Genomic DNA, 25,108 nt, shown 5'->3' with positions numbered 1-25,108 from the left:
ATTGGCTCCAAAATATTCTCTTTTATTCGGAAGAAATAGAGTTCGAAAAAGAAGCTTAAAGAAACTCGAATCAGTAACTTTATTTGAATATTTTGTATAATGGAATTTGACAGGGAAACCATAAATTTTCTGCGCCGTTCGAATACATCTTACACTTGGATCACCAGACACCATCATGCAATAGAAACCGCGGAAGGTGCGGTCAGCGGAGCTTTCGGTTAAAGTCGAAGAAAGTCGTAAAGCGCTTAGAGGCAAAAATTCATCTTGCTACGGGATAAAGTCCGTGCGATAACTTTAGACGGAAAAATTTTTGCCGATCGCAAGGATGAAACCCCGAAGTTGTCGGACGATAAGTAGCGGCGGCCGGAGTTCGCTCGATTTCCTACAGTTTTCATTAGTGAGCGAATCGTATTTCTCTCCCCTTCACCGCGTCTTTCACCTTCTTTTTCTCTCTCATTAACGGCCCGTCGAGTTACTCTACAATTTCCTCGACTAGACAATAAGCACAGCTGCGAAAAGAAAGAGGTACGAGGATGAGGAGAAACATCGCTTCCCCTTCCACTTGCCTCGGCTTTTCATAAAATCCAATTTAAGAACTACCCTGATCCCTTCCCTCCTCGTTCGTCCTTATTTCTCTAAAGTAGTGAAGATCCGACAGGACATTTTTCTTCAAGATTGTAGTTAATGCATAATAAAAATGTGCAGAATATTGGGAGCTATGAACTCAGCATATTTTCCTTTTTTGTCTTTTTTAGTAACATAATTATTCAAAAACAAAAAGAATAGAATTTTTAGTTTAGGTGTTTATTTAATTATTAAACTAATTATAATAAATAGTAAATCACTTATAGCACTATTTTTTGTTCTTTGCTCATTAAATTCTATGTAACTATTTTCAGAAATAAAAGTAGACATTTTTATATACAAAAAGCAAATAATGTTCCTCTTAAATAATTACAGTACTTATATATTTTTTTATTTTCGACATATATTTTATTTTTATCTTTTCATTTTATATCGATTTCATTTTATTCTTTTACATTTCATTCGCTTTTAGTAACGACGAGACCTCTCGTGTGAAATGTTACAATTCTGCATTGACAAGCTTCAAAGCGTCGGTAACGTATCTCAAGAATCTGGGAAGATTTTGGGAATTAATACAAAATATATCTTTATAATATTGCATTTATTTTATCAGTTCAAACATACAGCTCGTTTTATGTAGAAAAATATTTTCTATATCGATTATATTAATTATTTTTTATATTAAGTTTGTTCGCTCTTACCATAGCATTTACTCACTCTAACGCGCTCATTGAAATGAGTAGAAGCTATAGCAAGAGCACATTGGAACATACTGGAACATACGACGCGAACCTATTATTTTATTGTTACTCGCAATATGTCTATATAATTCATGATTATAATATATTTCAATTATATACAATGTATGCATTCAGAATGACAACCGTTCACTGAGCGCTTAGTAACGGCGGTTGTCGTTCTGAATGCATCCAATGTATATGCAATGAGAATAAAATTATTAGATCTTCTAGAACCTATTATTCTTTGGTTCAAATTAAATTCGTTAAATTAAAATTGTCTTATATTGCTTAGAACATGGTTCCACATCGTTCACCGCTTTTCGGTAATTATTCCAGACATTCCGATTGTTGAAACAGACAGTTCCACCGCCTCGTATGTATTGAGTATCCTGGAAAATAATAAAATACAAATTATGCGTTTTTCTATTAAATTAGCTTTAAAAATAGAAGACACAAAAGAAAGAAATATTATAAACTAAATTATAAGCCTCTGTTACTTGGAAAAAACATAATCGATTTAATTAATTAAATTTATGTTTTTAATACTTCGTTTAATAAATTTTTCTTATTTGTAAACTAATGTTATCAGCCCTGATTTCTACTTTTTTTTTCTGTAAAAAACATGTACTTACTGCTCGGTTAATATCACCTATGCAAGTCCAGGTTCGATTAGCTTTACCTTGAACAGCCACCACCCACTTGGAATGATCGCGGCTACTCTTGAAATCGATATTAACTGGTGCCAAATTAATGCTTATAATATTGTATACTCTAAAAAAAAATAAAAATTTAATTAAATTAAAGATATGGATTAAAATTTATTTAACGATAAAAATGAAAAATGTAACATTACTTTACTTGTTTGCAGTCCGATGGCAGTCTGCCTCGTCCGTTTAACCATGTTTCGGCAAATAAATCTGTTTGTAACGTCGGTGCAACGAACTCTTCATACAAATCTATAAATAAACACAAAGAATAATTATTTATTGACAAGATTTTGTAAAAAACATATTATAATGTAAAAGACATATTTATTCTACCAATTATAAAACAAAAAACTTTTAAAATTCAGCCATCCAAGCGCTCCTTATTTAAAGATATTATTTATTAGGTTATTGTGTAATATAATATATATATTAAAAATATATATATAAAATAAATATTATATATGTAAAATATGTACTTTACTAACAAGTATGTAAAAATATGTATAAGGTCACAATCGATTTTTATTTTAAGACCATTTTAAGAAACGTCTTAAGATATTAATACAGCTCTGTAATTGGCTTATGATATTTTATAAAATTATATTTATAAAATAACAATAATAATGAATTCGAGACTAATAAAAGCGAGAGAGAGTGCGCAATATTAATATAGAATGGTCAACTTAACTCCATTTTTGCGATGTCTTTTTTCAAGTTTTATACTTGAAACGGGTTTAAAGAATGGTTAGTTAGTCGTACAAACTGATTTAAAAAAAAAAAAAATTTCTATGCAAAAATCATGTATGCTGCATTAATTTTCAAGATAGTTTAAATATTGTACTTTGAGTCTCATTTTGAAGACATCACTTTAAATTATTTCCCGCAATATATATGAATACACAAAAATATCAAGGGTGTTTACCTTTCTGCCATTTATCACTCTTAGCAAATGATACGAATTCAACACCGCCAGATGATTTTAACAGCGTTTTGCTGATGAAAGGTGCTTGTCTGATACGCTTCTGATTAGCCGCGTCCGTAAGTACCGGATACATTGCGGCGAATGTAGCGGGGATGTTTCTCCTATATGCTATTATTTGATTATACATCAACTGTCGACCGATAAGATCAAATTGATCGTCGTCCACGGAGATGCACAAAAAGCTCTGTCCATAATGCATTCCGGATGTCGGATAATCATATTCGGATCGGTTTCCCAAAGTCGAAGTCTCATTCACTGGTATCTAAGAACATTTTAATTTAAGGAAAATCTACATCTATTAGGTGTTGGAATTAATTCGTAGCGTTTTACAAGTGATGGGAAGTACTTTCATTAATGTATTTTTTAATGCTCATGTGAAATAAATAACATTCTTTCATTAAAAAACGCTACGAATTAATTCCAACACCTAATAAAATATCTTATATATTATAAAACATTGCCATAAAGTTGAATAAGGTATTCAGATAAAACATTGCCTCGGTCATTGAATGATGATGCTCGCATGGAGTATAAAATATTCAGATTCGATTCTTGGCCAAGAATATTTTTCAAAAGAAAAGTATTTACAGATGCTTATTAACATCACATTATTAAGAGCTTAAGATGCCTATAAGCATCAATGTTATTAAATTACTTGTTGATTCAATTGTGATATTATTACTCCAGTTTCAATTTAGAGCTATGTTTCAAGACAAATTATCACTGTTACAGTTAGCTTAGAAATTGTATAAATTCATAAGAAATATTATTAGATATGAAGAAGCATCTCGACCGAATATGGTATTTTTTATTCACGTGTTCAAAACATTATTATTTTTAATTATTAAATTTAATTATTAAATTAATGATTATAATCAAAATGTTAGAATGATTGATAAACTTTAGAAAATCTATGAAAAAGATTCTCTCTTAGAAAAAACGACATTGATCAAGATAATCAATATCTGTATATAATTTGTTCATCTGACTATTTTGCCTATTAATAAAATAATTGGACATTTATGGAAAATACTTATGAAATATCATAAAATATCGATATTCAGTATATTCTTAATGCTATTGTATGTACTCGTCTTGTATCATTGCCGCTGTTGGGTACGGGTGGATAATTCGGAACGCTATGTATTAACCAGAAACCCTCTTGTTTGTTTGCCATCACAGCGCCTTTTGTATGACCATATTTGGCATTGGTAGGTCTGTTAGGCGGATCATCATTGTACAAGACCCAGAAAGTCTTCGATGCTATTGACTAAACATATATGATTATATAAAATATTATATACGTATATATGTTTTGTTATGATTTATAAATATTATGTACATACTTTACAATATAAAATAATTTAAATAAATGTATATTCTTTAATTAGAAATTTTGTATTCTTATAATTTTAGAGAAAAAAATTTTTAGAAATAAATAAACTATAATAAATTAAAAGTTAATTTAAATTGTGAATAAAAGATTATTTTATAATTAAAATTAATTTAATAAAAAAAAATGTAATTTTATCACTTATTACGCAGCAAATAATAGATCTAAATAAAGCTGTACATATAAGATAATTGGCATCAGACAAAATAATTTATCTGCCAAATATATCTGAATAAATAAATACATTTTCATATGACGGTTTATTCTTACGTCATTGTATAAAGGTGCTAAAGTATTTCCTGGTATAGAATTTTTTGCGCTGATTTTTTTCGTGGATAACTGCCAACCTTTAGCAACAGTATTATTGGTCATATATAAATATGCTATTCCATTTCTAATCATAGGATTGCTGCTTTCTGATACCTTCGGCAACTTGTAAAGCACATACCTGAAATTACATACCTGTACATTACGGTAATTGTTCATAAAAGTTATCGATAGCGGAAAGCGCAAACACAATATGGTTGTAAGATAAGACTAATACAAGGTTGGCAAAAGATAACGTTCTTTTAAGACGTTCTTTTTTAAGAACAAAAATTGTGTTTTAATGTTTCATACATGCTTTAAACATTATTATAAAAAAAACATGTTTAAAACATTAAAACATGTTAAAACATCAATTAAGCCTCTTATAAAATGTTTAAAACATGTCTAGAATATGATCTTTATCAACTCTAAATACAGAAGCATTTCAAAATATAACTATTCTTGTTTAGTATTCATTATAAATTTAAAAAATAATAATTCTTTACACGTTATTATTAAAATATATTTCATTCTATACTCAGTTTTTTTTCATAAATTTAGACATTTGAAAATAGAATTGATTTGAATTTAGTTATTTAATAATTACAACAATTAAAAAATTGTATGTGAATTTTATACGTATTAAATATTAAATATTATTTATTATTTTTCACATACTATTTATATTGTTTTATTTATTCTTAAATTTAAGGAAAGGGACTTAAAGTAGAAACGCGCTAAAATAGTTGATTGCAAAAAATAATTTTTTGTGCTTAAGAAACCGAAACTCTAACTTTAGTCCTTTCTTTATTTTTTTCTTCAAAAATTAATATTAGAACATAAAAACTTTGAAGTCATCGTATTGATTAATCATTTGTCAATGAAAGAATCATAAATTTCAAAAAAAGAAGGAAAAACTTATATAAGTATTACAGTATGTTCTAGGACTTTTTTACCAATTGACTTTTTTATACATAAATATAAATACAATTGTTCAATATTTTCTAAGGCCAATTAACTTTTTTGTACACAAATATAAATACAATTCGAATTATGCACTTTTACCATCATCTCGACAATGCAATAGATAGCAACGTTGTATCCGAGTTTTAATCCGAAATACATTTATACTGCCTATACTTCAAATAAAAGTCAATTAGTTCTAAAATATTGTACAATACTTAACTTTTTTCCTTTTTTCCCTAGAAGATTTATTATCTTGTGTTTAATCAACCTAAGAACATCAAAATTTTTATTTTTATTATTAATTTTTGAAAAAATTAAGAGGTGTCTGTAGCTAGAATTTGAGATTCTTAATATAAGCACAAAGGATTATCTTTTGCAGCAAATCGTATTTCAAACGCGCCTCCACTTTTGGTCCTTGTAAAATATTTTTTTATAAATTGTAGTAACTTAAAACAATCGACTTTATTTTTTAAAAATTATTAAAATCTTTAAAAATTATTATAATTTGTGACTAGCAGTTTAAAAACATAAGAATACGTAATATATTGAAGGCACTCACCAATCGACAACTTGATTATTTTCATCTTTACACTGAGGATTTGCTGCATTGCATGTAAATAACAAAATACTTATGTATAATAATAAGAACATCATCAAATTATGTGATTGATATCCAAACTCAAGAAAAATTCGTAGCGATCGCGAGCACACTGCTTCGTGATGTGTGCTCTCCGAACCAGCAGACATTAAATATATATATAAGTTATGACATAAAATGTGTTAATTAAAATATATCGACAAATACACACTTCTGCTATATGTACATATACTGCTACATTTCGATTACATCGTAACAACAAATTATAAAACAAAAGCTGAATAGTTCGGTCTGCATTACTTTCGATTCGTTGCAATGAATTTCATGTATTTCTATCGAAATTCCATCTGAAACACATGCAAATTTACACATAAAGACAGCTGCAACAACATTAATTTGCCATGAAAATAATTGTTTCCTTTGCAATCATTATCGTTAATATTCTACAATTGCTTGCATAGTGATAAAAATACAGTTGTGTAAAATGTATTAAGTGTACAAATAAGTTTTTTATCAAAAAATTAAGTATTTATTGTGAAAGAACGATACATAATGTTTTATTGATATAAGTCAAAATGTAAGTGCAAGTTCTTTTTGCGTTTGGACGAATCTTCATTCAATAATGCTTCCAATTCCGTGTCTTCGTACACTTTCGGCCTTCCGCTACGTTCTTTGTCTTCGACATCAAATTCACCGTTCTTAAATTTTTGAAACCATTCACGACAACTTCTCTCACTTAAGGCCTCACCATATGCTTCTACAAGCAATCTATGAGCCTCAGCTGCAGATTTGTTCAAATTAAGTAAATCAAAAGTTTCCGCTTATTCGGCTCAAAACTCGGCATTTTCGCACAAAAAAAAATATATGATGCTGATACAAAATCACTAGTATTTCAAGGTTATGTTGTTGACAGATGTCCAACCTTATGATATAATGTTTTACATCAGACAATTTTAACCATAGCTTGCTAGTGGCGCCGTCTTTTGTCAAACGGCGGAAACTTATTTGTACACTTAAAACTGTAAAACGATAAAAGCTACTATTTCTTGTCGTCAAAGCAATTTTCAAAAGAAATTGCAAAGAAGTAACATCCAATAATAATAAAGAATAACATCCAATCAAATTTGGATGAAAAATTACTTCCATTTCTTTGTGAAAAACATTGTACTTGTATTAAATGCATTCGTTACATAAATAATGAAAAATATAAATAATGAAAAATAATAATCTATCTTTTGATTTCAGCTATTTTTAATAGAATAATATTTTCGAAACTCATAAAATAAATATTTATATTTCCAAATTTATATTATATAATAGATATAAATATTTTTATGAAAAATTTGTATAAATTTGTATAAATTGTAAAAGTTTATTAATATCTTCTTATAAATAGAAATAGATTTTTTTATGTTTATAAATATCCTTATAAAAATGAAGTATTTTCGAAAATTTATTTTTCACAATTTATTTTATTGATCTGTTAATATATCTTAATACAGTATATTAAAATTTAATATTAAAAATTCTATTAAATCTCATTTTCAGTTAACAAAATGTTTATTTGGAGTTAATAAAAAAAAAATTAAATCTGTTTTTCTTCCTTGAATTTTTTAATATTACATTAATTTTTCTGCTATTTAATTCAACAATAATTTGTGTCAAAAATCTTTTAGAGTCAATATATTAAAAATATTCACGCATTATCATTTTTCAACCAAAATGTTATATTATCTTAAACATTTTAAAGGCAAATATATCACAATAAAAGTAAGATATTTGAAGAAGACAAAGCGATAGCGCGCCGCCTCCACACGTAGATAACGTCAGAGCGATGCTGTACATCGCCCCCACATGCAATCTGCGCCTATGTTCACACAATGACCTTTGAGAATGCAGTAGCACCATGTGAAAACTTTTACATATATATATATATATATATATATATATATCGAAATGAGAAATGCATTTAAGAATGCATTCTATTTTACATCTGATGTATATGATATATTATATTATCTTTCTTTGATATATTCCGTTAACAACAATTAATAATAAAATGATACATCATGAGCATCAATACACAGAACACTCTAAGAAAATATGTTCACCTACTCTTTTATACAAGTTGCTTCTTCGATTGATGATATCGACACTATAGAGTTTGTATTGTAGAGCAGATATTCCAATAATATAAATGTGAAGGTTTCGTGAAGACTTCAGAAGACTCCAACCTCCAGAGACGCATAAAAAAGAAAACTGACCATGAAGAATGAAGACCACTAATGACGTCACATAGTCACTTTCATGCGTCCGATGCATCCAGACTGTGCATTACATTCCTGTAATAAAATATGAAAGTCTTTACTGCAAGAAATGAATATAATGCATGATGGAAATAGTTTTAACATTATATATACAGGATATACAAAAAAATCAGGTTATCACTTACGTATAATATTATATGTCACACTATTATAAATTATTTAACTTATTTACAATTTATATATTATAATTTATAATTATATTATATTTTATACTTACTAAAAATAACATAAATAATAACGTGTTATTAATTATTATGATTATATTGTTCTTTAGATGAAAAAACCAAGTTTTGAGGAAATAAAACGGAATATCGAAACATTATTTTGCATTTATTGTACACATAATTTACTTAATTTTGTACTTCTATCTTGTGTATCTATTTTTAATGCAATTTGAACGCTATTCTAGTTTGTTAATATTCTAATTTATTGTTTACTGAAAAATAGATGTTGTATATTTATTGTATTCATTTTATTTATTGCTCATTGTATTTTCTGAAAATTATTTTAAAAAATTTTAGTAACTTGTATAATAAAAAAAAATATTTTAATAAATATTATAATAAATGATAACAAAATAATAAATATGGAAAGAAAGAGAGAAAGAGAAATCTACGTTTAACTTAATAGCGCGAAATCACAAGATCGATCTAAGAAATTCGAGTAATCGATTATACTTCTACTCACGTAACTTCAAGTGATAAGGAAATATTTATCTTTAAAACTACTACTAAATTTAATTGTTTATCTTATTAAGTAATATCTGTATTATCCTAGTAAGGTAGCATAATTAATTTTTGTTAATTAACAAAAAGTTTGATTAGGGATTATAAATTATATAACCAGAAATTTTATTTTAAGCAATTCTGCTAGTTAAATTAATCGTCGATTAAATTAATCAAAGTTCGATCGAAGTCTTAATACAATTTTCTTTGCATTTAAAACTTTGAAATTATGTATAAAAAGCTATAGAATTATATATTTAAAATACAAAGAAAATTAATTTAATATACTTATAGATTACACGAACAAATACTAAAAATCTTTAAAAATATAATTACTAAAAATATATATATATAATGTACCTACAATATATGAAAATATCAAAATTTTATTAAATTAATTTTATTAAATTTTATTAAATTAAAAATCTATATTTTACTTTTTTTAATCCCTACATTTTGATTCGTGCAATTTGTTTTGCTTCTTTGGTTTTCATCGAACAAAAATCAAAATAGCGAAAATTCGGCGCGATGAAATTGAAAAAAAATCTACATCCGGTCGCGTCGCGACATCCGTCCCGACATGCGCAAGGCTCCCGAACGCGTGTTGCCGGTCCTGACTCCTGTGGGATATCCAATCGACCCAGCGGACGGAGCACGGAGCGATTCACCGCTCAGCATTGCTCGGACGAGAGAATAGAGTAGCGATATCGTCAGTCACAATCAATTCGTGCAGTAGTTTCTTGGTGGTATGGCGGATGCGAATTCATCGTATGCAGGTAACGCGGTATGAACGTCACGACAAGTGTCGCGGTAAAAATGACTGAGTGACGCGCGACGTGCAGCACGAGGCTACGCCACTATACACGCGCACTGCGGTAACTCCAGTTTCTAAGGATTCTCCAAAGGGTTCCGTGCATTTATCGCCTTTCTTCCGTTTTTTACGTTCGTGTGGTCTTTCTCCCTTCTCGCAGAAGAAGGGATGCCGCGATAGCCGATGGTACCATCCACGGACTACCGAGCGAATCCACGAACGCCGCTACAACGGATCGTGCACTGAGTACCGTTGGCCCCGAGAGAATAACAAGCTGCGCGATGACTTCCGTTTCAGTGTCCCGAAGAGGCCCTTCCATGGTTCGAGAGATGCTCGGCTTGGAATTGTCGGTCAGTCCACTTGCAATAGCCGAGATTGAGAGACGATAAAGATCACGCACGATACGCGCGACAGATGAGATAATCTTACAGATTGATCTCTCTAACGGCGATTTTGTAGGAAAATTCTTTTACGTTAACATTTTTTCGTGGTATATGAATGTAGCTTTTATAATAAGGATAAAACCTTATTGACACAAGTGTATTAGTTTTTACTTTAGTGTGTATAATAATATGAATATATATTATTGTATTAGCAGAGGATATAATTATTATTTTAGAATTATTTTATTAATTATTGCAATGAATATTAAAGCATGTGTGTAAAAAAATATTTTATTTCTTACATTATAATATTCAATGTTTCATAATATAATTTTTATGTTAATAATTATCTTGAATTTTATGAAAGGATGTCACATAATTAAGTATTTATCATAAAAAGTTTCATGCTAGTATTTGTAATCTCAATTTGTTCAAACTCCTCAATATCTCATTATCTTTTAATAATTTTTTTTTACATTATAATAAATGCTAAAGAACTTACATATTCTTTTTATAATAATTGTATCTATTTAATTTATGATATTTTTATATTTAATAGGATAGCAGCCTGATGAATGGAACCTTGGAATTTAATGCATGAAATATCTGCAAAATTATAACTGTGCCTTCAATGTCCTAACCATTGAACAAAATTATAAATGTGCCTTCAATGTCCTAACTGTTGAACAAAGAAGTATCAAAATGAATAGGACAGACAGTGTGGATGCTAATAAGGCTTGGCATGAATCTGCCAGATGGTTGATCAGATGTGGTGCACTACGAGCAGATCACAAAGCCAATTGGCCACAGGCAACTGCATTCGACTTGGCTTATACATTACGGGATGGTGTATTGCTGTGTAATCTATTGAACATTGTAGATGCAGGATGCATAGATATGAAAGACGTGAATCAAAAGCCACAAATGGCACAATTTCTTTGCTTGCGTAATATAAAAGTATTTTTATCAGCGTGCTCGAATGTTTTTGGTCTCTCCGATTCGGAACTCTTCGAGCCGTCGATGCTATTCGACCTTTCTAACTTTCATCGCGTCCTCTGCACACTCTCCGCCTTGTCCAATTGTCCACGATTAAGGCGAAAGGGTATAATGTAAGTAATCTGTCGATATCTGCATTCATTCACATTAAAATTTGATTATCATCAATTGATTTATCACAATTGAAAAATAATAGATTAATAATTATAACATGAATAAGAAATAATAAGGAAATACATATTTCTTACAGTGGATTCTTCGTTGGTCATGGAAGATCGCAAGAGGATATTTATAAGGATTTACAAAGTGCCGGAGCAGGGTAAGAATCCATTACTAAATTACATTTTCATAACTTATTAATGTATATACAAATCATTGAATATTAAATGACAAGAAATGTTATATCTTAATTCTAAAATATTAAGGTTTGTCTCTTTATTAAAATAAAATTTCTCTTTCCATTCACGTTATACAGATATATGTGTATTTCTTCTTAATAACGATCGATAAAAGAAGTAATTACACTGTTTGGCTTTCGAAAAATAACAATTGAAAGTTTAGTTAACTTTTATGTTAATTGGTTTAGTGCCACATATGGATACGTGGCGTTAAAAACTAGGACTGTGGACGTAGATGAGTCTCGGGTTTATGAAGAATTGCTCTACTTCTCGAGTAATTCTCAACGTAACTGGCCTTCTGCGGAGAAGGTATACGCCATTTTATGGCTTAACAACCTTAAGAACATTTTTTACTGAAAGAATATCAGCCATCATTGTATCCTTCTCTTTCGTAAATGCAGCTTCTTCAATCTATAAATAGTAAATGATCCAAAGCACGAATCAAAACATTCTTAAATACATAAACAAGATGATATGATACGATTTAAAACTCAAATTTGCCCCAGCTTTGTTTCATTTATACAAATTACTAAATTTACTATTTTGGGAAATATTATAAGTTACATTTAGTCTAAGAAAAGCTATTTTTTAAATATTGAAAATTTTTATTATGCATGATATATTTTTTATACAGATGGATTTTTATTGTGCATGGTATATTTTTGATGTAAACGGATATTTCTGTATGAAAGAGGCTCTATTTCAGGATCTTTATTGTGCTTTATGAAGCACAAACTTCAAAATGATATTTTTTCCGAAATATATATACACATACACGAATATTATATACCATTAAATAACATGTTGATGCATTAAAATTAAATTATATATATATATATATATATATACCGTCTATGTGATACAATGATGGTATTGTTTTATTCTTCAGGTTGAAGTTAGATATCGATCGCAGTGTTATCAGTGGCAGACTTTATAATTGTGCTGTATTATGATTTGATTTTTGCCGAGAACTTAGCAATTCTCACCAGTATGCATGCCATAGTGCATGGCCATATTTTTGTTTTGTGTGTTTTTATGCTAAAGCCGCGAAGATGAGGGTCGTCGCAGGAGATTTAGGAGACGCGAAGGCGACGAAACTGGTAGCGGAGGAGATAATGAGGATCCAGTCGGCGAAGAGGATGGGTATGGAGCTTTTTGCAGCCACGCGCAGAGTGAAGAGATCTATCAGGACCTCTGTAGTCTACATTTACCACCACCTCCGTCAGTTGCGCAGGTCATCATTGTTTGTCCTTATTTCTCTTGTTTTCTTATAATTTTTATATTATAAAATATTCTCAAACCTCCCTTTCGATCATCACTTGAAGGAGATGCAGCTAATCAGAAAGATCATGTATTAAAATGCAGAAATATTATATGAATGTATTCAGTATTTAATCTCAGTGTTATCCATAGGACAGTGAATTTATTATTACCGTATTCATATATGATTAATTTTGTTATTCACCATGCGCTCCGCTTTACACCTTGTATATATTACTTTATAATTTGCATAAAAGCATTTCTATTCATCGAGATTATTTCCGTGGAACAGAGTAGTGCCATTTCTGGAGGAGAGAAAAGAGATTACGTAATCCAGGAACTCGTGGAAACTGAGCGAAATTATACAGAGGTTCTCAGTAACCTACTTAGACAATTCGTCCGACCATTGTCGTCGTTACTCCGACCCGAAGATTCCGCTCGTATTTTCTTCGGTATCAAGCAACTCTCAGAGATTCATGTGGGCTTCCACAGTCAGCTACGTAAGGCGCGAAACAGCGCCGCAATCGCCCAAGTCTTCCTCGACTGGCGAGAGAAGTTCCTCATTTACGGCGATTACTGCGCAAATCTCACCCTAGCACAATATACTCTGCAAGAAGCCTGCTCGCGTAACGAAATAGTCAATCAAGAAGTTGTCGTAAGTTTCATGATGCAAATCGTAAAATCATCAAATTAAACGATCAAATTAAATTAATCAAAGATAATTAATGCTTTACATTCAGTTCTTTTATAAGGAAAAAGAAGTTAATATTTTGCCAAATTTACTACGATATAATCTTTAAAAATTCCTGCCAAAAGAATTACTAATTAACTAAAGAAGGTAATATATTTGAGCTATTTTAACAGTGATATTTATTGCAGAGGTGTGAGCAAGAAGCTAATAGTAATAAATTTAAGCTGAGCGATATACTATCTGTGCCGATGCAGAGGGTGCTCAAGTATCACTTGCTATTGGATAAGTTGGTAGAGGAAACTCCTCGCGAGTGGATAGAGGATTTCCGTGCATTGGCGAAGGCCAGGGAAGTGATGGTCGATGTTGCTCAATACATAAATGAAGTGAAACGCGATTCCGACACACTGGACATCATAAAGGACATCCAAGCATCGATAATCGACTGGGATGTTCCTGAAGACGCGCAGCTGAAGGATTTCGGCCGATTACTTCGTGACGGCGAGCTTAAGGTTTGCCTAATATATTATCAAACAAAAATATGTACACTTAGTTTGTTAATTTCCAAGAAAACATTGCAATAGACTTAAAGTTAACTTAATATGGAACCGTGGCTAATTCAGTTTTTCTGCAGGTGAAAGCTCATGGCGACCAACGGATAAAAGCCCGTTATGCATTCGTATTCGAGCAAGTGGTATTGATTTGCAAAGCTGGCAGAGGAGACCAATATTGTTATCGGGAAACTCTAAGATTAGATGACTATAGACTGGAAGATCACATAGGACGCCGAACTTTAGGCAGAGATTCACGTTGGTCCTATCAATGGCTACTTGTACATAAACAAGCATACACGGCATATACTTTATATGCGAGAACAGAAGAGCAGAAACAGATATGGATAAAAGCATTGCAGGATGCGATGGATAATGTTAATCCCGCAGCCTGTCGAAATACCAATCATAAATTCAAGTTAACGACATTTGATACTCCTAAAAGCTGTCAACGATGTGGAAAATTCCTTAAAGGCCGCATATTTCAGGTAATAATTAGTTAATGATATATTTAAAGTTTTTGCACTATCAACTACTTATAATTGTACGAAGAATATACAATTCAAATGTGTAAAATTTATGCTAAAAATTATATATAGATAATAAGATATAGAATTATAACTTTTAAAATTTACATTTCTATTTAAAGAATTAAGATACTTTAAAGTTATAAAAAAATGACCAATGCGCAATGTATAGATCAACAATTTATACGTTTTCCAAATTTGCAATTTTACTTCTTGATCTCTCTCAAAATATTAGAAAATCCAAATCACAAGTTTAATCGAGTGTTATATCATATAGGGCTACAAATGCGAGACATGTCGCCTTGCCGTGCACAAACAGTGTATCGCGCATTCGGGTCGTTGTATGCCTACGCCGACGTCACCAACACCGCCACCGCCACTACCCTGCGAACGTGCGCTCTCCGCGAAATTATGGTTCGTCGGGGAGATGGGCAGAGATGCAGCTTCCAATAAATTGGAATCCCGCGATGATGGCACTTACATGCTGCGTGTTCGTCCTACTGGACAACCACGCCTCAAACATGAAACCAATTATGCCCTTAGTATCAAGTAAGCTTGAATGACTAAAAATTTCTTTGTTTTAGGAAAATTTAACTTTAATTTTTATACATTCATTTCTACATTACACTTGACAATAAGCTATATTAGAAATATTTAAATCATTTATATATAATTGTGTCGTTGAATTTTAATATTGATTGAATATTTTAAATATATAAATTGTATCAAAATATTTAAAAAAAACATTTATAAATAATACTTTTCCCCTTGATATTTAAAACAATTTAATAAAACAGATTAAAGAACAATTGAGAGTAATAGCGCAGTAGCAAAAGAATTGAAATATTGAAATGTATCGCTGAACATGGCTTGAATAAAGCCGAAACGTACAATTTTTCTATTGAACACAACTATAAAAAAGATTTAGAATTAAACTTTTTTTTTTCTAATTTTATTTATTTTATTTAAATTTTTTAAAGCCTTTCATTAAATATTATATTTTTTCAGAGCGGAAGGGGCGGTAAAACATATTCGAGTATTCAAACGTGACGTGGATGGAGCGGATCTATACTATCTCAGCGAGTCCCGATTTTTCAAGAGCGTTGTTGAATTGGTTGAATATTACGAGCGGGCATCACTCTCAGAGAACTTCGAGAAATTAGATCAACGTCTATTATGGCCCTACCGGCGTGTCTTGGCCAAGGCATTGTTCGACTTCCGCGGCTGCGAACGCAATCAATTAAGCTTACGACGTGGTTGTCGAGTCGTGGTGTTGAGCAAGGAAGGTGATGCCAAAGGATGGTGGAAAGGTAAAATAGGCGATCAAATAGGATTCTTTCCAAAAGAGTACGTAGAAGAGGAATAGGATTACATTTCTTTTACAGTTAATTGCATCCTTTTTATGTAAATTTAAATTATCAAGTTTTATATTTTTAATATTAAAATTTCTAAAATATTTCTGTAGGAGATACGTATAATATTATTTGATTTTTTTTTTAATTGTGTGATGTTAAACTGAAGATAAAACGTAAAAAATAAAATGCTATAATATACAAGGTTGGATATGATTTAAATCATATTATTATAAATCTTTTTTTATATCTGTTTTGGAACTGTAAAACCTGAAATTTTATATGCAACTATCTAATTTGTTGACCATTTGTTGACCTGGCTGATAAACATCGGTAATCATTTTATATTGCAATCATGATATCGACGCGTACCTCAGTAGAAAAGGTTAAGAAAATGAGTTTATTCACGAGACATTTTTGCATTGTATAAAAAAATATATTATAGATAAATATATGCACAACTTGCATAGCGCACGCACAACTTCGATCACTTAAAGAAAGGTTTCTTCAATTTAAAAAAATGTTTCTTTACTATATAGTTAAAAAAAAATTTCTTTGATTTGAACTTCTTTCTTTGATTTGAATTTCTTTAATTTCTTTAAATTTTATTTGATTTAAAAAAATAATGTTTAAATCAAAGAAATTTTTTCTTTAACCATATAGCAAAGAAACATTTCTTTGAATTGAAAAAAATCTTTCTCTGAGTGGTACTATTATTCTATTGTGTTTAACAAGATCCAAACGCATAATATCGATATATGTCTGGCGCTTCACTTAGACAACTTAGGAAAATATTGTTAGCTATGTGTATAGAATTATAAGGATAATTGCGTAAATATATATTTTATATATATATTTTACTGCGATGCGGCATTCCTGATTATCGTTAGGCGATGATATCATAAAGATTAAAGTTGTTTGTTCGAAAATGCGCGTGATTTAGAAAAATATAAGTGCCTACCCTAAAAAAATAAAAATGCCCTAAATAGGAATTGATTTGTTTTGTTCGAAAATTAAATTTTTCTTAAACAAAAATTAAAAGAAAAAAAACATACCAAAGAATTAACATCTTTATTTTAGATGCATAGTTCTCCACTTCAACTCTAACAAAAAGTGAATTTTTCGTTTAAAATGTATCTGCTAGCAGATACATTTTAATTCACTCTTTTTTTCATTTTTTATGGGCATATTCTATGGTGGTCTGTCTCTTGCCGACAACTTTTTTCTTTATGATTAAATTTCAGAGTCAATTGCCAGATATTAATTGTACATAATCCTATCCGTACAATTAATAAAAAGTATTTCTAGTTATATTTAAATTGCGAACAAATGCGTACACAAATTGTATACAGGGTGTTCGGTAATTAGAGAACAAAGAGAGCAATTTCTCATTATAGAATAAGATCGTTAAGTCTGCAACGTAAATTTGCATAAATTTGCATAAATTATTCATTTCGAGTTGTTAATTATGTATCAAAGAATCAACATTTATTTTATGATTCTGAAAATTGCAAATTGATGTTCTGAATCTGCAAATTGATGTTATGATTCTTGATAATATCCCAGATGTCTATTAATTAATTTTTATAATATTGTATATATTTAGATAAAATGTAATTATATGTAAATTTTCCTGATTGTTGTTTGGAGTAACAAGTTATAAGTCTACGAAAAAAATGCTGCCTAACAACATTAATTTATAGTAAAGCTCAATTAGTGCCAATCAAAATTCTGTCCAAATGGATAGAATAGTAATATTTAGGTATTAAACCTAAGAAAAAAATACACCAAATTTTATTAAATCTGTAAAATACTGTTATTCCAAGCATCCAAATTGATAAATTGGAAAAAAATTTATTCGAAAAAAATTGAGAAATTATTCTCTTTTTACTAGATATATTGCTAATTATATCGAACAACTATATATAGACAACTATATATAGACAACTATATATAGACAAAAATATTTATCTCTTTCATATATATATATATATTGTATTTTATTGTAAGTATGAAAAATTAAGTTTACTATTTTTTTAATTGTTAGACATATATTTTTCTGAGTGTGCCAATAAGAAATTCTATCAATAAAGGATCTTATCGAGATGTTATATAAATACTTACACAATGTCTTATCAGTATTATTACTTTTATTAAAAATTTCAGTATTTCAAATTATTTCAATCAATAGGTTTGGACTCTGATTGTTTACGATACACAATAGTAGCAACTTTCTGTTCTATCCTCTTACAGCCTGCCATCGAGTACAGATTAAGCGGCTCAGGGCCAAAAGTTAAATACGACAGTGCCTCCTGTAACATCTCCTCTGTCGGAATGACACTTCGATCTGTGAAAGACCTTACCAAGCATTTTCTAACATGCACTTCCTCAAGAGGTAGAAACGGCACATAATGATCAATCACACTAGTCTGTATAGTGTCACTATGATAGAAACCACCCTTTTCAGTGAATGCTCCACCAGCTACGAGTGTTTCAAAATCCTGTAGTTTTGTGTCCTCCCGTTTCTTGCCCTTCTCCCACAGGTTTTTGAGATGCTGCACTATTTTGGTGCTACCAGTGTTTGAGAGAAATATAAAAATAGCTTTGTTCTGATACACGGATTTGCTATTCTTAGTGGATTTGTGATAATTGTTGTAGTCTAGAAATGGTACCAGTACATTTAGTAGACCCTCTGGCATTTTATCCACCTCATCGAATACAAACATCGATCTCTCGCACTGTTGCAGACCATTGAAAATAATTTTATACAATTCTTCCTACAAAAACAAATTGTCCATTAATTTACTTTCTTTTATTATAATGAATTATACATATTTGAATATATACCTGATAGTCGTCTACTTTTCGTTGCAGAGGAAAATCATTACGGCCATTGAAAAAATGGAAATAGTTGCTCTGAACACCGTTTTTATAAAAAGCTTTGGCAATCATCTGCACGACATAGTTCTTGCCTGTTCCTGGTGTGCCATGAAAACTCATGACCAATGCCTTATGCGAATTGTAATTTTTCAAGTGGCCCCGAAGTGCATTTATGATCGTTTCATGAGCAATTTGTTGCCCGTATAATTTAGCAGTAAGTGCATATTCTAATCCTATAATTTCAATAATTTTTTAATATTTCTGTGTAAATATGTATACGTATAAAAAGAAAAAAAAATAGATGGTAATTATACAGTTTAGCCACAGTTTAAAAATCAATAAAATTAGGCTTATTCGATACGTTTTTGCATTTAAACGAAAAAAAAAGGAATAGAAATCATGCGCCCCTTAGCAGAGGAAAAGGAAGGGGTGAAAGTCGAAATCTATGTGCACAGTACAACACATTATATATAGACCGTTCCGCCTCTGTGACAGATTTCCTAACCTCAATAGTAATCAACTTCAACGCTTAATATCTCTGTTCGTGAAGCAGAGCGGCATTTTTTCTGGCAAATTCTTTCGTATACAAAAACGCATCGAATAAGTCTAATTTTATTGATTTTTAAGCTGCGGAAACTAAACTGTATAATTACCAAATAAATTACAATATTCTGATATATAAATTGATAATTAAATTATTTCTGATTTCAAATTAATAGTTAAACAAGAACTAATGATAATTAATGATCATCAGAAAATATTAAAGAAAATAAATGCATCAAATCACTTTTAATAAAAATAAATCCACATATACGAATCACTTATTGGATTGAAAATACCTTCAATTCTATTTAATGACAATACATAAATCTAAATTTTTTTTTATAGAAGAAATTATATGGATTCACTTACTATCCAAATCAGCAGGAATGTATTCATCTGTGCAGCATTCCTGGTACTTGCATTTGTACTTGTCGTACGCGTAATAACCTAAACCACTTAATGCACCACTTAATACAGTGAATGTTATAAGTTCACCTTGTGCAAACGCGAGGAATTTTGTAAAAATTAGTAAAAGTATCGGAACGTGTTTGATGAGATTCATATTATCGAACTATTTTTTCTTTTTCTTCTTTTTCCTTTAATCGCCTACTTCGCTGTTGAAAAACGGCGAGTTCGGCTATTATTTTCTTACAGTCTTCCCAGATCAACACAGACTGCACTATGTGTATTCAACTGTAGTAGCATCACAACTGTGGTATCATCGTTTCTCCATTGCGTTAAATAGTTGTTTTCTGTTCCAGACCACTCTAAACTGTTCTAGACCATGATGGAAAATATCTTCTTCCACCATGCTCTAGACTGCTCTAGAACTCTTTCTCGCTTTTGACAATAATATCACGTATACTTATCTCACTTTAAGTTCTAAAAGTGTACACTAGTTCAGCTACTGAAACCGGTCTTTACGATTACCATATCTAACTATATCTGAATTATAAGAAAAGAAAATATATTATATATAATAATTTTTTTTTTAAAGATGATTCAGGACGAAAGAAGAGAGTTTAGTCTTTTATGCGTTAAATAATATTAATTATTTAATGAAATATAATTTTTGTTGATAATTCTTATTAATATAATTTTATAAAAATAAAATTTTAATTAATGAACAGAAGCACCGACGAGATATTATTAAAGACGATCAGCACTTATGGAAGTTCGTGTGTCTGTTAAAATTTAAATGAGTAATGCTCGTTTCTACCAATATAGATTAACTTTAATCTCGATTCAACTTACTCTTCATCTTTTTCTAGTTCCAAAGATTACATTGGTGGAATGAGCATTAGAGTAAGAAACTGATAATAAGATATTAACTTCATGATTTATTAGTTTCGTAAACATGTATATGTGTTTAAAACTTAATAATACTCGATTTTTATTTAAAACTGCGATTTGAATGTTATCATTCGAATTTGATAATCAATATGAGATGATAACTGCAGAGAAAAAATTATAACTTTTCATACTTATTTATACAGCATTTATATAATAAAAATAATTTAATAATAAATTATCGAAATATTTGTGTTAATATAATAGTAAATTTTTATTAATTATCGGTAATGTCATCGTTTTTCAATGAGGCTTCCCCGGAGTCTCCCCAGAGAGCACAAAGTCGTTTAAAAGACGATTAAATTGTTAAGATATCTTTTAGGCTGCGGTCCGCTTGCTTCTTCTAAATGTTCTGGGGATTGATTGTGTATCTTGAAATGAGGTGAAAATTACAAAAATGAACAAATTCACTAGAATATTCATAATTTAATTGATCAATATCTAATAATTATTGCTCACTTTTGTAATTTTCACCTCATTTCAAAATACAATCGAGCCCCTGAACGTTACACTCCAAATGCTACGATTGATCCATTATTGTTCCAAATGCTACAATTGCTACGTGAACGCTCCAGCCGACCCACCAGACTCATCCCCTGAATCCTGAGACGAGGCAGTTGGAGCGAAACGGGAACAAAAATGATAACGTATTGATGACGTAATCAGAATCGCAAAGAGCGTTCCGAAGCATCAAATGTACCAGTCATGTGCTACAAATGCTGACAAACAGACAAATGCTCTGTAGCGTTTGAAGCGCTAAGTGGACCGTAACCTTTATCACATGACCATACAATTGGTCAATTCTTTTTTCATTCGAGATCTCGGATCAATTTCTAGCATCGTAGACACGAAGCAAAACTGTTGCGTTCTACAGAACGCACTCATATATTCGGATGTTGAAAAGAGAGAACAAAGACGTAAAAAGTGCAAGCATTGCAAGCAATATGACAAATATATCTATACCAACGACATATTGTATACAATATATATAATCGGTTTTGATTATAAATATTTATATTGTATATCCAACGTCGATTAATCTTAATCGGAATTAACTAATAAGCGTAATTGGTCAATTCTACTAAATAATAAATATGATTGGTCAGTTAACGGCCGATTAAGTAACTGACGTTGGTGAAATTCTTTACGTTCTTGACAGTTGGCACCTCTGCGTTGGACTATGATCGTGTTGCCCTCATACGACGTCTTCGCAAATTAATCCGGAATAGCTTGAAAAATCATACAAGTTTCTCTTTATTCTCTCAGGAATCAAGTTAAACACGAACGACTGATGATAACTCAAAATTATCAAGATCTATCAAAAACGCTGATTACATCGTAACCAAAGTCCAACTTTCGAATTATTTGTAAACGTTACTACGTCGTACCATAGATTTGGTTGATGCTCTGACAGGAATATCGTCGGTGACGAAGAAGAAAAGATAAAAAGCGCTGAGTCAATCGACACAAGTCGTTTGTTAAAGGATAGTGAGTCTCGAGTCTCGTCAACGGAAAGTTAAAAACACACTAATTGAGATGGCAACTAAGGATCTTAAAGACGACACCGCCGCTACTTCAGCTGGCAAACTCTTTACGCGAGCAGAAGTGGAAAAACATTCTGAAACTTCCAAAGATACATGGATCATCATTCATAATAATGTCTACAATGTCACTTCGTTTCTCAATGAGGTTGTAGTTTTTCTTTTCACAAAAAAGCTTCGATACTGATCTTTGTTGAATTCAATTTGAATCTTTATTTTTGTTTACTTAAATATTTATATTTTTTAAATATACAGTTTTTATTAAAACTATTCTGTTATGTTAATTTTCTTTAATAGCATCCTGGTGGTGAGGAGGTACTCCTGGAACAACACGGACAAGATGCTACAGAAGCTTTCGAAGATATTGGACATTCAACTGATGCTAGGCAAATGATGGAATCGTATAAAATTGGAGAGTTGGTAGAAGTAAGAGTTGATTTCACGACAACCTGTATTTTACATTATTCTTGCATTTCTTTATTATCGGTTATTTGTATGTATTTTAGGCAGAAAGAATGGAAGATTCTGGAAAGAGAATAAGGGACTGGTCTAATAAAAATGAAGACAGCTCTAGGTATGATCTTATTCTCATTTTTGTATTGCACTATTTTAAGTGACTTGATGATTCTAACATTCTCATAATTCTATTACAGGGTTGGCCTGATTGGAAAGAGATGTTAGATCGAGTAACGACGTTTCCCATGATTGAAAAAAAAAAACATCTTTCCGTCGAATATGGCCAACCCTGTATATCTTCACGTTTTAATATTTCAGAATATTTTTTAATGTTCCAGAAATCTATTTTCTTTCATTATGTTTCACAAATATTCCTAAATTTTTCATTAACAAAAGTAACTCTTTTCTTACTCTTAACTCTTTCTTTAATTTTGATTATTACACACAGATGGTATGAATACAGAAATCTTTTTTATTTAAAGTTGACCTCTGTTACATACGTTTAATTGGGTTTAATAATATTCATAGTTATGAAATTGGCCAATCATAACTTCCTCGGAAGAATGGAACGACTGTGATTGGCCAGTTTTATAACTACAGATCATTAAATCCGAGTAAGGATATCTTGTAAAGTCAGTGTCTAGTCAGTAATGTCAACTTTATCTAATGTTATCTTATTCAGATATTTTTACACTTGTAATGTGCAAATGTATTATGATTACATATGATTAAGAATTTATCAGTAAATTTTTAATGAACTCATTCATTATCGAATTCTAAGAACTTTCTTATTTAGTCAATCCTATGCTTTGAAAGTAGTTTTAGCAACGCTAATGCTTTATTTACAATGCTAATATTGTACAGTATGTTAAAAAGTTGAATTTTATGTTTGAAAAACTCTTTTTAATTTTATTTTCTGTAATTTCCTAAAGCTTTAGTGTTTTAATATAAATGATTGAAAATATGATCCATTTGATGCTATAAATGCATCAAAGCATTCCTTGATTGTTCAATTAGTAAAATTCTACCAATTGATCAATTAAATACTTAAGCATACTCAGAGCTTGTAGTTCTAAGTAGTTTACCCTTAATAGCATACTAACATTCTTTCTTTTTGTTAAAAAAAAATACATTTTTTTTAAGTTTGCTAAATATATATTAAGACAAAAATATAGACAAAATCAATTTAATAATTTTTAACACCTGCATGAATAAAATCAAATATGAACGTGTTCATACTGTCTACATTTAAATACAGGCAGAAAGCCTGTTTCTTGTTCAAGTATTATGTAAATATGAATCATCATGTGTAAATAGTCGATGCTGCATCGTGATGTGATGATTGGCAATTGCAGTTCTTGGTGGTCCTGGTTGATTCCAATTGCCCTTGGGGTGCTTGCTACCATCATCTATCGCAACTTTATCAGCGCATATTAAAACATTCCGTCTTTTTTTCGTGTTATTTACTTGTTAACAACTATATATATATATATATACATATGTATTGATAAACAATTGTACAATTTTTCCGAATGTATGTCGCGTATTGTTGTTTTCTATGAACCAAATAATGCATTTTCTGGCCTAGGATCTCTTTACAAGAGAAAGGAAGATAGAAAGGAAACGATCGATAATGTGTACTATATAATGATATATAATACAAATAACGCGCATTTATATATTTATATGTATACATTTGTACACATAGTATATATATGCATATGTACATGTAGCGTTCATACGCGACGTTCTCCAAATTGACAAAATAAATTAATTTAATTCCTTAAAAACAGGATTCCCACGGAATAAAGAAGTAAACCCGGTCCTTAAATCCTTAAAAATGAGAAAAAGACTACCACAAGAAGACAATAACTAATAGAAGTAATTTGATCATCGATCAAAACATATGAAACAAGTGATCATATTTACTAATATTTCTATATTGTAGCAGATTAATCAAGAAGATTGCATCGATTGCAACTGATGAAGAGATAAAATAGCTGCATTGAAAATATTTTCTATAATGAGTATAATGAATTTGTA

General features: G+C 30.3%; 4 protein-coding genes across 7 annotated transcripts; 2 read left to right on the top strand and 2 right to left on the bottom strand.

Moving 5' to 3' along the window:
• Positions 1 to 1,169: 1,169 nt before the first annotated feature.
• DNaseII (deoxyribonuclease II) lies at positions 1,170 to 9,049 on the bottom strand. Its single transcript, XM_011058117.2, has 9 exons — positions 8,822 to 9,049; positions 8,393 to 8,619; positions 6,239 to 6,624; positions 4,678 to 4,855; positions 4,105 to 4,284; positions 2,955 to 3,276; positions 2,179 to 2,281; positions 1,958 to 2,096; positions 1,170 to 1,714 (listed from the first exon to the last, which is right to left on the bottom strand). Exons 3-9 carry the CDS (start codon positions 6,424 to 6,426, stop codon positions 1,589 to 1,591), a joined length of 1,236 nt encoding a protein of 411 aa, XP_011056419.1. The 5' UTR covers positions 6,427 to 6,624; positions 8,393 to 8,619; positions 8,822 to 9,049; the 3' UTR covers positions 1,170 to 1,588.
• Positions 9,050 to 9,987: 938 nt separating this feature from the next.
• Positions 9,988 to 17,272, top strand: Vav (Vav guanine nucleotide exchange factor). Of its 2 annotated transcripts, none has more exons than XM_011058121.2 (9): positions 9,988 to 10,490; positions 11,083 to 11,632; positions 11,770 to 11,838; positions 12,106 to 12,226; positions 13,470 to 13,832; positions 14,057 to 14,377; positions 14,500 to 14,904; positions 15,221 to 15,492; positions 15,952 to 17,272. In XM_011058121.2, exons 2-9 carry the CDS (start codon positions 11,121 to 11,123, stop codon positions 16,307 to 16,309), a joined length of 2,421 nt encoding a protein of 806 aa, XP_011056423.1. In that variant the 5' UTR covers positions 9,988 to 10,490; positions 11,083 to 11,120; the 3' UTR covers positions 16,310 to 17,272. The 2 variants fall into 2 exon arrangements, with proteins under 2 accessions (XP_011056423.1, XP_011056422.2); XM_011058120.2 differs by lacking the exon at positions 12,106 to 12,226 and adding an exon at positions 12,962 to 13,151 and having other exon boundaries at positions 9,989 to 10,490.
• A 1,155-nt stretch (positions 17,273 to 18,427) lies between these two features.
• Positions 18,428 to 20,621, bottom strand: LOC105147245 (torsin family member). The gene is made up of 3 exons (XM_087409876.1): positions 20,088 to 20,621; positions 19,143 to 19,408; positions 18,428 to 19,072 (listed from the first exon to the last, which is right to left on the bottom strand). The coding sequence occupies exons 1-3, from the start codon at positions 20,278 to 20,280 to the stop codon at positions 18,476 to 18,478; spliced, it is 1,056 nt and encodes a 351-aa protein (XP_087266002.1). The 5' UTR covers positions 20,281 to 20,621; the 3' UTR covers positions 18,428 to 18,475.
• A 1,626-nt stretch (positions 20,622 to 22,247) lies between these two features.
• On the top strand, positions 22,248 to 24,855 carry Cyt-b5 (Cytochrome b5). 3 transcript variants are annotated; one of them, XM_011058116.2, is made up of 4 exons: positions 22,248 to 22,757; positions 22,907 to 23,035; positions 23,116 to 23,183; positions 24,383 to 24,855. In XM_011058116.2, exons 1-4 carry the CDS (start codon positions 22,605 to 22,607, stop codon positions 24,402 to 24,404), a joined length of 372 nt encoding a protein of 123 aa, XP_011056418.1. In that variant the 5' UTR covers positions 22,248 to 22,604; the 3' UTR covers positions 24,405 to 24,855. The 3 variants fall into 3 exon arrangements, with proteins under 3 accessions (XP_011056418.1, XP_087266005.1, XP_011056417.1); XM_087409879.1 differs by lacking the exon at positions 24,383 to 24,855 and adding an exon at positions 23,263 to 24,246; XM_011058115.2 differs by having other exon boundaries at positions 22,249 to 22,757; positions 24,421 to 24,855.
• The last annotated feature ends 253 nt before the right edge of the window (positions 24,856 to 25,108 follow it).

This window comes from Acromyrmex echinatior, chromosome 9 (assembly GCF_024713525.1).
Source record: "Acromyrmex echinatior isolate Ae372 chromosome 9, ASM2471352v2, whole genome shotgun sequence".
Classification (NCBI taxonomy): domain Eukaryota; kingdom Metazoa; phylum Arthropoda; class Insecta; order Hymenoptera; family Formicidae; genus Acromyrmex; species Acromyrmex echinatior.
This window is presented reverse-complemented; position numbering and strand designations above follow the sequence as displayed.